The sequence below is a fragment of the Camarhynchus parvulus genome, chromosome 27 (assembly GCF_901933205.1).
Source record: "Camarhynchus parvulus chromosome 27, STF_HiC, whole genome shotgun sequence".
NCBI classification, from domain to species: domain Eukaryota; kingdom Metazoa; phylum Chordata; class Aves; order Passeriformes; family Thraupidae; genus Camarhynchus; species Camarhynchus parvulus.
This window is the reverse complement of record NC_044597.1, coordinates 3,498,817-3,512,728: the sequence shown is the minus strand read 5'-3', so window position 1 is coordinate 3,512,728 and position 13,912 is coordinate 3,498,817. Positions and strand designations below refer to the sequence as shown.

The 13,912-nt window shown below is 60.9% G+C and overlaps 1 protein-coding gene across 1 annotated transcript; it reads left to right on the top strand.

Annotated features, from left to right (window-relative positions):
* The first annotated feature begins 4,045 nt into the window (after nt 1-4,045).
* RAPGEFL1 (Rap guanine nucleotide exchange factor like 1) lies at nt 4,046-13,844 on the top strand. Its single transcript, XM_030966158.1, is given in 17 exon segments — nt 4,046-4,104; nt 4,106-4,215; nt 4,218-4,472; nt 6,321-6,399; nt 6,764-6,914; nt 6,987-7,084; nt 7,531-7,643; nt 7,805-7,972; nt 8,053-8,150; nt 8,238-8,360; nt 9,423-9,601; nt 10,952-11,042; nt 11,929-11,979; nt 12,221-12,308; nt 12,400-12,464; nt 12,738-12,792; nt 13,636-13,844. Coding segments are annotated over 17 exon segments (1,908 nt in total). The 3' UTR covers nt 13,761-13,844.
* Nucleotides 13,845-13,912: the final 68 nt, after the last annotated feature.

Genomic DNA, 13,912 nt, shown 5'->3' with positions numbered 1-13,912 from the left:
TTTTGGGTATTTCGTTTTTATTTGTTTGGGTAAGCAGCGGTGAAATCCCCCCCAGTTCATTCTTCTTTTCAATTCTCTTTTCAATTAGCAAGTTGGTTTCTGCCACTTTTGGGGCAGGGGAAGGGCAATGGAGCCGTGGGAAGCTGTCAGGAATGTACTGCCTGGGCAGGAACCACTTAACTTAGGAGCTCCTCCTGATTCTTTTCCCAACAAAACTGTTGGTAACTGGTGTGTGTGAGCTCTCAGGAGGGAATCCACAGGGTGACCCCATCCCTGCCACCCCCAGCAGCACAGGGGGATGTTTCCACCCTTCCTCTGCCAAATCTACAGAGAGAGGGAGAGGTTTGTGGGCACCCAGCACTCCGACGCTGCCTGAGCAGCCCAGCCAGCACCCAAACCAGCTCAGCAGGGCCAGGTTTGCTCCCAGCACTTGGGTGTTGCTGCTGGGGCTGTGGAGGGTGTTGGAACCCGCCCCAGTGCGCCGGGCTGGGCTCCGGCCTCACAAGGAAGCACCTCAGCCCTGCTCCAGCTCCTGCCTTACTTCCCCACAGCAGCCTTGTGTCCCCTTTGGGATTCCTGACCCCACGGGGTGACTGTCACCGCAGCTGTGCCGCGCTGTCCCGGCTGGCTCTGGTGTGCCGCAGTGCTGCCGCTCCGCATCCCGCATCGCTCCAGCCACGGCTTGGCCACGTCCTCGCAGCCGTTTGCAAATTGCATTAGGAAACTTGGCAGGGCCGGCTGCTGATTCCTGCCCGTTCCTGCCGGTTCCTGCTGCTCTCCTGAGCACGTGCCGGGACGCCGTGGGGACGTGCCAGCTGCCAGGCAGGCACTGGCTGAGGGGGACGGCACCGAGCGAGAGGCGGCTCAGTCACCCCGTCCCCATCTGTGGCCAGGATGAGGGACCAGCACCCACATTCTCTGTGTGGATCCCTCATCCATGCCTGGCTCTGCAGCAGAAATTCCTTCTTTGTATGATGTTTGTGACTCCGTGACGTTTTGTGTCTTGTTTCAGCCACCAAAGCAGAGTCCCCTCATCTTATAGATGTCATTGACACATTGGTTACACAACTGAAATCCTGGACCTCCCAGGGTTTTGGTGTTATTTGGATTCCAATCCTGTGGGATGCACATTTAACAGCGTTGTAGGAAGCAGAAGCTCTTGTGTGTCCTTCCTGGGGCTGAGACCCCCAGGGACAGCGTCCACCTGAGCTTCCCTGGCAGGACCAGTGCCACCTCTGCTGTCTCCCAGGAACTGCTCCCTCCCCAGGGGCCATTCTCCCTTCCCAGGATCCACTCTGCTCTTCCTAGGTACAGCTCTGCCCTTCTCAGGAGCTCACAGTGGGACTGAAATTGCAGCTCTGCTGTGCCTGGCACCAGCCGCCCTCACTCCCACATCCCTGAAAGCAGCTGCCACCCATCCCCAGCCCAGCTCTGCCCCAGTAGCAGGGCTGGAGAGAGCCCCTTGTCTGTCTGGGGGCTGGAGGGAGCCCCCTGTCTGTCTGGGGGCTGATGTGAGCCCCCTCCTCTCCCCCAGCCTCCCTGGCTCACGGGGAAGGACCAACTGTTGTGTTGGTGGTGCGGGAGCTGCCGCCCGCGCGTTTGTGCCGCGCTGCCTCCGCAGCCTCCTGCCAGCCCCCTGCCCACGCCAGGCAGAGATGGGGGGCACACACCCCACTCCTGTTACACCCTGGTGCTGTGAATGGAGCATCACCGTGAGCTCTGCCCTCCTGCAGCCAGGGTTGCTGGTGGGCCCTGCCTGTGCCATGGTGGAAGGGCAGGGGGGACCCCAGCTCCTCCCTTTGCATCCCACCCCCTTTTCCCCCCTTCCCTTCAGGTCTCCCCAGTTTCTGCCATACTTCTGGCAGTATGGTGGGGGTCCCAGAACAGTTCCAAAAGCAGCAGGAGGCATCATCTTCCTGCCCACATCACTGTACTGCCCCATTCCTCCCCAGTTCCACTGCCTCAGTTTCCCTCCCTGGCAGCAGGATTAGGTCTGAGTATAGTCCAGGATTTGGCTCAGCCCTCCACAGGGACCTCATGGAGCAGCTGCCCCAGTCTCATGGTGCTTCTCCCCTTCCCCAAATGCCTGAGTCCCTTCTCCCAGCGCTGCAGCTGGGAAGTGGGTTAAAGCGCTGGCTCGGGGAGGGATTTTTCCCGGGGTGTAATTTTTCCCTCCTACACACGGTCTGTTTTGAGCAGTGCCTGGAGGCTTCGCACCCCCGGCTCGCTGCCGGGGCGGGGGAATGCGCTGGCTGCCAACCCAGGGAAGCGCCCGCTCCAGATCCCAGCTCGTTAGGAGAAATAACAGCAAATTAATTAAGCCAATAGTTCGCTCTGCGCCAGCAGTGCCCCCATCCCTGCCGACACAAGGAGAGTGGATGGGACAGGCTGGATCTGGAGCACCTTTCCCAGGGGGAGCACTGCCCTCAGCATGGCACAGTGCTCCAGGTCCCTCCTGCTCATGTGGCCCAGTGCATCCCCACTGCCACCAGTGAGCGGGGTCTCAGGGTCTCTCTGTGCCTCAGTTTCCCCTCCTGCTGTCAGGAGCAGCCCTTCTCTGTGTGGCTGAACCTGGCCAGCAGCACCATTTACACCCACACCGAGAACCCTTGTCCGGATGCTGTGGGGAAAAGGGATGGAGGAGCTCAGCAGAGTGGGATATTTTGGGGGTGCTGGATGGGTTGTGGGGGATCTGAGTGCTGGAGGAACAGAGGAGGGACGTGCCGGGCCATGCCGTGCTGTGCCATCCCGACAGGACCTCATCCAGCCGGGGATGGGGATGTGGGGCCGTGTTTTGCTGCTCTCCGGCAGCCGCATGGATGGAGTTGCCAGGCAACTGCCGGGTGGAGGCGAAGCGGGAACAAAGCGGGAACTGCCGGGAACCTCGTTCCTCCATCTCCCCCCGAACCCCCTGGGCAGTGGGGCCCAGCAAAGGCCGTGGGGTCACTTGCTGTGTCCCCCCACGTCGCTGCCACCATTCCAGCCCGGAGTTGCCGCAGGGCCGTGGTTTTGCAGGGGGATGGAACCGGGAGAAGGGGACAGGCACCTGCTGGCCTGTCCAGAGGGTGCAAGGTGGGGCTGGGGGCAGTGGGCATGGGCAGGATGGGTGCTCAGCACCCCGCAGGAGCGGGGCAGGAGGATCAGCCCCGGGCTAGCGCCACATCTGGCCCTGCCCTGCCCCAGAACCTGCCCCAGAACCTGCCCCGGAACCTGCCCCGGCACGCCGGGGCCCGTTCCAGCCTGGCAGGCGGCGGAAATGGGGGGGCCTGGCAGCCACCCCGACCTGCCCACCCTGCCCGCGGGGCAGCCCAGCCCCAGGGGGGTGCCAGGGTGGGGGATCTCGCACCCACCCCCGGCCTTTTCCCACGCTGCGGCGGGTGCAGAGAGCTGGACTGGGGGTTCGGGGGTGGTCACCCCACAGCTGGGGATGGGGGAACTGTGCGGGTGTGCGGGGGGGAACCGGGCACGGGGGTGTGCCGGGGGTGTGCCGGGGGTGTGCGGCAGCAGGGGGCTGTGGGGCTGGGCCCCCCGGTCGCGGTGTGTGACAGTGGGGAGTGACAGGCTCGGGGCTGTGTCCCCCAGGCTGTACGGTGTGTGGGGAGGGAGCGTGGTGGTACCCCGGGGATGCGGCAGGGGAATGCGGGGAGATGGGTGCGGGGGTGCGGAATGCATCACCTGTGCGGGGCTGCGGGGAAGCGGCGGGGGGGGCACCGTGTGCTGGTGCGAGCCGGTGTCACCGCAGCCCCGGGGCGGGTTCGGTACCGAGTGCGGTGCTGCGGGGAGGGGGCGGGCAGGTGCCGTTGGCGGGCCCGGGGGCGGCGACGGTGCGGGGAAAGGGGCGGGCAGGTGCCGGGGTCGGCGGCGGCGGGGGCCGTAACGGGGCGGGGCGGTACTGGCGGCGGGGCCGGTGTGGGGCGGGCGCAGCGCGCAGCCGGTGCGGGGCGGGCGGGGGAGCGGTGCCGCGGCCCGAGCGGAGCCGAACGGAGCCGCCACCGCCGCCGATGGGCCCCTGAGCCGCCGCCGCCGCCGCCGCGCCCGGGCGGCCATGAAGCCGCTGGAGAAGTTGCTGAAGAAGCCGGGCTCGCACCTGCCCGTCCGCCCCGCCGCCCCCGGGGCAGGTACCGGGGCCGGGCTCGGTGCCGGCGCCGCGGCGGCAGAGCCTGTCGCGCCCGCCCGCCTCCCCCGAGGAGCCGGCGGGGCCCGCGGGGCCGGTACCGGGGGCGAGGGCCGCTGGCTGGAGCTACGGCCGCCCGAGGCTCCGCTCCGCTCCCCTGAGGATCCGTCACCGGGCTGCGACCGCGATCGGGACCGGGAGCGGGAGCGGGAGCCGCCGAGCCCGGAGCCGCCGCCCGCCGCCCGGTGCTGCTGCGGCTGCGGCTGCGCCCCCGCCGCGCCCGCGCCCCCCGAGCGGCTCCTGGCCGCGCTCCTCGACCGACTGCCGGCGACTGCACACGGGAGGGGCTGCGGGGCAGGTACGGGGCTGCGGGACCGCCGGGACCGGCTGCGGGACCCCGCCGGGATGGGCTGCGGGGGTGCCCGGCGTGGGGAGCGCGTGGATCGCGGGCGATGCGGCGGAGCGGGGATAGCCCGGGGGCGGCCGCTGCTTGCGGGGGGGATGCGCCGGTGGATGCCGGCGTGGGGGACAGCGGGGTGCGGGGACACCCGCGCCCGGTGAGGCGGGTGGCCCTGCACAGGGCACAACGGTGCCCGGTTGGGTGACAAGGTCAAAGCTGGGTCTCCGCCGGGGCAGGGCGTCGGTGGCAGAGGGGTGGGCAGGAATCTGTGGGGTGGGCAAGACGGCATGGCAGAGGGGCTGGCAAGGGGATGTGGCAGTGCCAGCTCGGTGGGAGCCGGGGGTGGCCGGGCACCGGCAGTCACTGCAGCATCCACTTCCCGCTTGGATGGTCCTTAACATCCTCCTGGTGCTAAAATTAGCCCCGACGGGAGCTGCAGTGGAGGGGGGGCCGGTTGGATGCCCCTTTCCTCTGGCACAGGCCTCCGGGGCTGTCCCACCGTGGCTGCCTGTGCCCAGGTGTCGGGGTGGTTTCGGTGTCAGGGCTGGGCGGGAGCCAGGCTGGCTGCAGGTGGGTGGGAGCCTTCCCACACCTCGGGGATCCCTGGCCCGGCCAATCCCCCTCGGCTGCTGGGAACAGAGGCCGTCAGGGACCCCAGGCCACTGCCAGCCCCTGCTCCAGTGATGCCAGGGCCGGGATTAGGTGCAACCACCAAGAGGAGCCCTCGGGTAGGGGCGAGCCGGGACTGGCAGCGCCAGGTCCTGCCTGCACAAGCACGCTGCCAGGCCTGGTGGTGCCCGGGCTGGCAGGGAGCAGGGGGACAGGAGCCAGGATGGAGGTCCCGACACGGGGAAAACATCCCTGTGAATCTGGGGTACAGCGTGAGTGCTGCAGAGGGATGGGAAAACTGAGGCAGGGATAGGGGGTGTGTTCAGCTCCTGTCCCGCAGGCAGAATCTGAGAGGGGGCTGCACTCGGGGCAGGGGGCTGGGAGAGCTGGGGGCCGTGCAGCTGCAGCCCCCGTGCTGGCAGTGCCCCTGCCCGTCCCTGTGCCCCAGACTGCGTGTCCCCTTTCGGCAGCAGCTGATGCCCCCTGGGTGCTGTGCCCGGCGCTGGAGCGTCAGGGGATGCTCTGCCCTGGCTCGGCGCTGCTCCGTGACCGGGTTAACGCTCTGGGGGCCACCGGGGAGTGGCTGGGTGGATGCTCTGCGTGGCCCCTCCGTGGGTCAGCTCCTTGGAAGGGCTCTGGGGTCCCACCGCAGGATCCCCGGGGCACCGGGGCTGTGCTGGTGCCAGGTGAGGGAGCGGTGCCTCGTCCATGGCGGTGACTGATGCCAGCTCTGACGGGCACAGACGCCGGCACCAGGCCCTTGGCTCACCCAAAACATCTTCCCAGGGCGGTGCCACCCGCGCTGCCCCAGAGAGCCCGGCTGTGGCACCCTCCCCGCGTGGCCCAAGCTGCGTGCCTCAGTTTCCCTTTGCCGTGTCCTGCTGTGCCCCACGGCCGGCCTCTCACGGGGCTCTCCCGGGTGTGCCGGGGCGTCGCGGCCCCGGTGCCGCCCTGCCGGCGCCTCTGCCCCCACACCGGCTCGGCCGGGCCCGGTTGCCCCGGGGCTGGGAGCGGGCCCTGAGTCAGCGCCGGCGCGGGGGGGTTCGCGTGGGGCTCGGCCTCTCCCGGTGTCACCCTGCGAATTACCACGGCTCCCCTCACCCATCCACCCCGCCGGGCAGGGGGGAGGTGTCGGGGGGCTCTTTGGGGCTTTGGGGAGGGGGGATGTGCCCATGTCTGTCCTCCCTGTCCCCCCAGAGTCGCTGCTGGATGACATCGTGCTCACCCACTCGCTGTTCCTGCCCACCGAGCGCTTCCTGCAGCAGCTGCACCAGCAATATCCTGGGGGGCCACGGGGGTGGGTGAGGAGGGGTCCGGGGCTGGGCATCAGGAGGGTATTGGGGTGCAGTGAGGGTGGGCCGTGAAGGGGACACCGTGGTGGCACAAGAGTTGGCATCAAGGTGCAACCAGGAGGGCACCAGCATGGGCACCAGGGTGCCGTGGAGCTGGCACAAGGGTGGCAGAACGGTGGGCATGGGGGTTGCAAGGAGCAGCAAAAGGGGATTGGGGTGCCACGAGGATTTGGGGGCAAGGTGGGCAGTGTGGTGCCACCAGGGAGGGCACAACGACCCTCGGCGCGGCGGGTGCTGGGGGGTGGCCGAGGGTCCCTCTTTGCCGTGGCACCTCCTTGACAGCGGCACCTTCGTGCTGGCGGCGGGCAGCCCCCCGGCGCGCTGGGAGGAGGGCTCGGGGCTGCGGCGCAAGCGGGCGGTGCTGGCCGTGCTGCTGCACTTCCTCGACACCTACAAGGGGCTGCTGCAGGAGGAGGAGAGCGCCGGGAAGGTCATCAAGGTGGGTGTCCCCTTCCCGTGTCCCCTCCCCTCAGTGTCAGGAGTCCCGGCTCTGACCCCTCTCGCCCCACAGGAACTTTACCTGCTCATCATGAAGGACACGTCCCTGTACCACGAGCTGGAGGACGAGATCATCAAGCTGCACCAGCTCGTGGAGACTGTGGAGCTCAAGTGAGAAGAGGGTCAGGGGGTCCTGGGGGTTCCTGGGGTCGGGGGTCCCTGGGGGACCAGGGGTCACCATCGGTCAGGGGTTCCCAAGGAGGGCAGGGTGTCCTGTGGGGTCTGGGGTCTCTGTAGGACAAAGTTCCCTCGGTCCTGAGGTTCCCTCTGTGCCAGGAGGTCCCTGGGAAGGGCAGAGGGTCCCTGTGGGTCAGGGAGTTCCCAAGAAGGACAAGGAGTTGTGACCCTTGGGGGTGCCCAGCGGCTGGAGGGGTCACCCGCCCTGGTGCCCTCCTGGTTGCCCCTTCACATCCAACTTTGCTCCCCCCTCACGCCCTCGCCATGCGCAGCCTCGGACCCCTCCCCACTGCACCCTCCCCCTGTGCCCACCCTCGGGTCTCGGGGTGCAGCCCCGGGCTCCGGGCCCTGTCTGAGCCCTGTCTGTGCCCCCCCCCCAGGGTGGCCGACGAGACCCCCCCCCCGAACAAGCAGGTGAAGCCGCTGTTCCGGCATTTCCGCCGCATCGACTCCTGCCTGCAGACCCGGGTGGCATTCCGGGGTTCTGACGAGAGTGAGTGACTTTGAGGGGACCTGAGAGGCACCGGCGTCCCCTCCGTGACCCACCATGGGACCGGGTGTGCTCCGTGCCCGCTCTGTGCCTCAGTTTCCCCGGCGGGCAGTGCCGGGGTGGTGTGGGGGTGCCCGGCGCTGACCCCCCGGCCCTCTCCCCAGTTTTCTGCCGCGTGTACATGCCCGACCACTCGTACGTCACCATCCGCAGCCGCCTGTCGGCCTCGGTGCAGGACATCCTGGCCTCGGTCACCGAGAAGCTGCAGTACTCGGAGGAGCAGAGCGCCCGCGGGGACGCCCTCATCCTCGTCACCATGGCCTCGTCCGGAGGTGCCCATGGGGCTGGGGGGGCTGGGGCAGGGCTGGGGGGTCCCTCCCGGTGCTGACCCCCGCTCTGTGCCCCTCGGCAGAGAAAGCGGTGCTGCAGCCCAGCGAGGAGTGCGTGTTCACCACCCTGGGCATCAACAGCCACCTCTTCGCCTGCACCAGGGACACTTTCGACTCGCTGGTGAGTGGGGACACCCCAAGAGCATCGCCATCACCCCCCGTGCAGAGCAGGGCGACCCTGAGCGCCCTGTCCGGTGTCCCCTGGCAGGTGCCACTGCCCGAGGAGATCCAGGTGGTGCCGGGGGACACCGAGATCCACCGAGCCGAGCCCGAGGACGTGGCCAACCACCTGACAGCCTTCCACTGGGAGCTCTTCCGCTGCATCCACGAGGTTCGGGGGCCCACGGGGATGTGTGTGTGGGATTCACATATCCTCCGAACAGACAGAGAATAATAATAATAATATTAATAATAATTCTCCCTCCCAGGATTTTCCTGTGAGAAAGCTCACAGAGAGAAGAAAAACAGTTCTTATCTCCATTTCTGCCCTTGTCGTTTGGCACGTGTGGAATGTGTTATGGAGATTGTTTGCTGAAAGGGATTTGTTGATTAGATTCTAGTGATGGCGGTTTTATTTCATTTGACCAATTGGAGCCATGTGTGTATTGGGTAAAGATGTCAGATTTTCTTTAGTATAGTTTTTAATATATATATATATTTATTTATTTATTTATTTTTATATAGTTTGATATAGTTTTTCTTTAGTACAGTTTTATATATTATAGTTTTATATTTATATGTAGTTTTACATACATATTTTTTCTTTAGTATATTTTTAATATATATTATAATTGTGTATATAATTATTTATATATAGTTATATATATTTTTTCTTTAGTATAGTTTTTTATATATTATAGTTTTATATTTATTTTTTATTTTTTTTCTTTAGCGTCGTTTTATATATATTATAGTTTTATATTTATTTAATTATATATCATAATATATATTTTTCTTTAGTATAGTTTTATACATATTGTAGTTTTATTTATTTATTTATAGTTTTATATATTTTTCTTTAGTATATTTATATATATAGTAGTTTTTAAATTATTTCTTTATTTATAGTTTTATATTTTTCATATAGTTATATATAGATTATAGTTATATATATATTTATATATAGTTTTATATATTTTTTCTTTAGTATGGTTTGTAATAGTATTAGTGTAGTATAGTATAGCTTAATAAAACTTTTGCTCAACCTTCTGCAGTCACAGAGTCAATACTAATTACTCGCCATCAGAGAATAATTTTTAAAAGAATTAAAATTTAGATTAAAAAATATTAGATTTAAAAAATTAGATTAAAAAAAGATTAAAATTAAAATTAAAAAAAAAAATTTAAAAAAATTGAAATAATTCGTTTGCTACCATGTGTGTGTCCCTGCCAGGTGGAATTTGTGGATTACGTGTTCCACGGGGAGCGGGGCCGGCGGGAGACGGCGAACCTGGAGCTGCTGCTGCAGCGCTGCAGCGAGGTGCAGCACTGGGTGGGCACAGAGCTGCTGCTCTGCGAGGCGCTGGACAAGCGCGCCCACCTGCTCAAGAAGCTCATCAAGATCGCTGCCATGTGAGTCAGGGGGGCACGGGGGCTCTGAGCTGACCCCAAGGTGTCAGAAAATCCTTTTGTCCCAGTCCCGAGACCGACGAAGAAGCCAAGACTCTTCTGTTCTGGTTCTCAAGGTTTTTTATTTTCTCTTATTTATCACATTCTTTCTCTGACCTGCTGAGGTCTGTCTGGCAGGTCCGTTCGTGGCACGCTCACCGCCTTTGAGGCAGGGTTAGTTTTTTAATATAAAATAAAAAAAATTAGTATTAAAAATTTCGTATAAAAATTAGTATTAAAAAACTTAACATAAAAAAATATTATTAAAAATTTAGTATAAAATTAAAAAATAAAATATATATAATTCTTAGTATACTAAGAACTAAAAAATTAATTTTTTATACTAAAATTCAATTTTTTAATACTAATTTTTTATACTAAAAATGAGTATAAAAATTTAGTATAAAAAATTAGTATTAAAAAAATTTAGTATAAAATTAAAAAAATAAAGTATACGTAGTTCTTAGTATACTAAGAACTATATATAATTTATTTCCAATAATTTTCCAATACCTATCACCTCTGTTAGACAGTCTGTCTCCACTCTAAACCAATCCAAAAGTGTCACCATCCCAGCAGAAGATGGAGGCCAAGAAGAAGAAAAAGAAGGAATAGGCCATGCCCAGATTCATCCATCTTGCCTCTTGAACCTCCATTCTAAAAACCCCAAAATTCTACTTTTTCACCCTGTGATGAATTAGCACTCATTCTACTCAAACTCTTGTGGCTTGTAAATCCTCACACAAAGCTGGAAGTTTTTTTTCCAGGGGTTAAAATCGAAGGCACAAAAGGTGTTTTTGACTCTGTACCAGGGTCTGCCAGGGTCTCGAGCCATCCAGGGCAGCCAGAGAAATGTCCTGTAGACTAAGAACTACATATACTTCATTTCCAATAATTTTCCAATACCTATCACCTATGTTAGACAGTCTATCTCCACTCTAAACCAATCCAAAAGTGCCACCATCCCAGCAGAAGATGGAGGCCAAGAAGAAGAAGAAGGACAGGACACACCCAGATTCATCCATCTTGCCTCTTGAACCTCCATTCTAAAAACACCAAAATTTTACTTTTTCACCCTGTGACAAATTAACTATCACTCAAACTCTTGTGGCTTGTAAATCCTCACACAAAGCTGGAAGTTTTTTTGCAGGGGTTAAAATCGAAGGCACAAAAGGTGTTTTTGACTCTGTGCCAGGGTCTCTTGGCATGAGCCATCCAGGGCAGCCAGAGCAATGTCCTGGGTTCCGATGGGGGGGCACAGGGGGGGCTGCCAGGGGGTCCCTGGGGTGTCCCTCACGCTGTCCCCCCCCACAGCTGCAAGCAGAACCAGGACATGCTCTCCTTCTACGCCATCGTCATCGGCCTCAACAACGCCGCCATCAGCCGCCTGCGCCTCACCTGGGAGGTGAGCAACGGGTGCCCCCGGCCCCAGCGTGCTCCCACATCCTCCTGTGCCCTTCTGAGCACCCCCAGGGGCTCCCTGACCCTTCCCTGGGGGCACCCACCCACCCACCCAGGGGTCCTGGGGAGGGAAGGGAGTCCTGCGGGGGTCTGGGGTCTCTGTGGGACAAGGTTTGCTTGGTCCTGAGGTTCCCTGTGGGTCAGGAGGTCCCTGTGGGTCAGTTCCCAAGAAGGACAAGGAGTTGTGGCCCTTGGGGGTGCCCAGGGGCTGGAGGGGTCACCCACCCTGGTGCCTTCTTGGTTGCACCTTCACATCCAACTTTGTGTCCCCCTCATGCCCTGACCCTTTCCTGGGTGATCCCAGACCATCCCTGGGTGCTCCCAGGACCCTCGAGGTGCCCGTGCCCACACCTGGCTGCTCCCAGACCCCTCCTGGGTTCTTTCAGACCCTCCTTGTGTGTTCTCAGAACCCCCCCGGAGCTCCCTTCCCCCTTAATACCCCTGGAACTTCTCTGGGCGCTCCTGGACTGCCCCTGGACAATCCCTGACACTGCCCAGGTGCTCTCAGGACCCTTGGGGTGCTCATGCCCACACCTGGCTGCTCCCAGACCTCTCCTGGGTTCTTCCAGCCCCCACTTTGAGCGCTCTTGGAACCCTCCAGGACCTCTCACCCCCACCTCAGTGCTGCCAGGACTCCTCTGGGTGCTCTCAGATCACCAGATCACCCCTGGATGCTTCCAGACCCTTCTGGACACCCTCAGATGCTCCCTGACCCTGTTCTGGGCTCTGCCAGAACCTCCTGGGTGCTCCTGCCCTCCCCTTTGGTGCTCCCTGACCCTGCTGGATTCTGCCCTACCCTCTCCCTTTTTTTTTTTTTTTTTGCCTTCCAGAAGCTCCCAGGGAAATTCAAGAATCTCTTTCGGAAGTTTGAGAACCTGACGGTGGGTGAGAGGTGTGGGGGCTGCTCTGGGTGTTGGGGTAGGGGGTCCCCAGGCCTCCCCTGGGGGTTTTTGGGGTGCTGATGAGCAGGGGGCATTCCCAAGGTGTCCCAAGGTGTCCTGGGCTGTCCTTGCCCCTCTCCCCCAGGCCACCAGCACCATACCCATGGCCACCAGCATGGGGGGGGATCCAGGGCACCCCTGGAGAGCCCCCCAAAGCCTGACCCCCCCCATTTCCCCCCAGGACCCCTGCAGGAACCACAAGACCTACCGGGAGGTGCTGGCCAAGATGAAGCCCCCGCTCATCCCCTTCGTGCCTCTCATCCTCAAAGGTGAGGGGGGGTCTCAGCAGCTTCCCCTGGGTGGGTTGGGGTCCCTCTGACACCTCACGGGACCCCCCCCATCACCCCCTCTCTCCCCCAGATCTGACCTTCCTGCATGAAGGCAGCAAAACCCTCCTGGATGGGCTGGTCAATGTGGAGAAACTGGTGGGTTCCAGGGGGGAACGGGGCAGAGAGACCCCCAGGATGAGGGCAGGGGGGAGGGGACACCCCCGAGGGGCTGGAGGACCCCCCCTTCCCCGAGGGTTTGGGGTTCCCCTCTTTGGGGGGTGGGAGGATTCAGGGTGTCCTGGGTGCAGAGCAGGATCCAGGGGCGTCCCTGAGGGTTGGGGGGTGTGCAGAAGGGGTCAGTGGTCCCTGGGGGGCTGGGGTGGGGCCTTGGGGGCCTGGGGGTGACTCTGGGGTCTCTCTGTGTCCCAGCACTGCATCGCTGAGAAAGTGAGAGCCGTGAGGAAGTACCGGAGCCGCCCCCTCTGTGAGTGGGGGGACGGGGCTGGGGGGGCCCTGCCGGGGCTGGGGGGCCCTGCTGGGGTCAGGGGGGCCCTTCAGGGGCGGCCCACATGGCCCTGAACCTGTCATGCTGGCCCTGAGGGATGGGGATGTGGCCAGAGCATCCTCACAGCTCTTTGTCCATGTCTCTGAATCCCCAAATCCCTAAATTCCTGCATCCTCATCCCTTCATCTCTCATCCCTTCACTCTGCATCCCTGAATCCCCATCCCTCCATCCCTGTCCCCACATCCCCATTCCTGTGTGGCCATCCCCATCCCCCCTGCATCTTTTCCATCCTTCAATCCCCACTTTCACGTTTCCATCTCCGTTTCCTTCCTCCACTCCCTCCATCCCCACATCCCTGCATTCCCACCACTGGCTTGCCATGCCTACCTACTTCCATCCCCATCCCTCCATCCCCATCCCCACACTCCCATCCCTCATCCCCATCCCCATTCCCCCCATCCCTCCATTCCACACTCCCTCCCATCCCTCCATCCCCATTCCCACACTCCCATCCCTCCATCCCCATTCCCACACTCCCATCCCCACACTCCCATCCCCATCCCCATTCCCATTCCCACACTCCCATCCCTCCATCCCCATTCCCATCTCCCATCCCTCCATCCCCATCCCCACACTCCCATCCCCACACTCCCATCCCCATTCCCACACTCCCATCCCTCCATCCCCATTCCCATCTCCCATCCCTCCATCCCCATTCCCACACTCCCATCCCCATCTCCCATCCCCATCCCCACACTCCCATCCCCATCCCCACACTCCCACCCCTCCATCCCTGTTCCCCGTCCCGGGGCCGTTCCCAGGCCTGGAGCTGGAGGCGTCCCCGGCCCAGCTGCAGACCAAGGCCTACGTGCGGCAGCTGCGCGTCATCGACAACCAGAACCTGCTCTTCGAGCTCTCCTACAAGCTGGAGCCTGGCAGCCAGTGAGGGGGGGCCCCCCCGGGACCCCCAAACCCCGGCACCCCCCCGGGGGGCCCGGAGCCCCCCAGCACTGACGCACTTTGCCCAGCCCCGGCCCTTGGGTGCTGCCCCCACCCTTGGGGTGGTGGGGGGGTGGGTTTGGGGACCCCCCCTGGCGC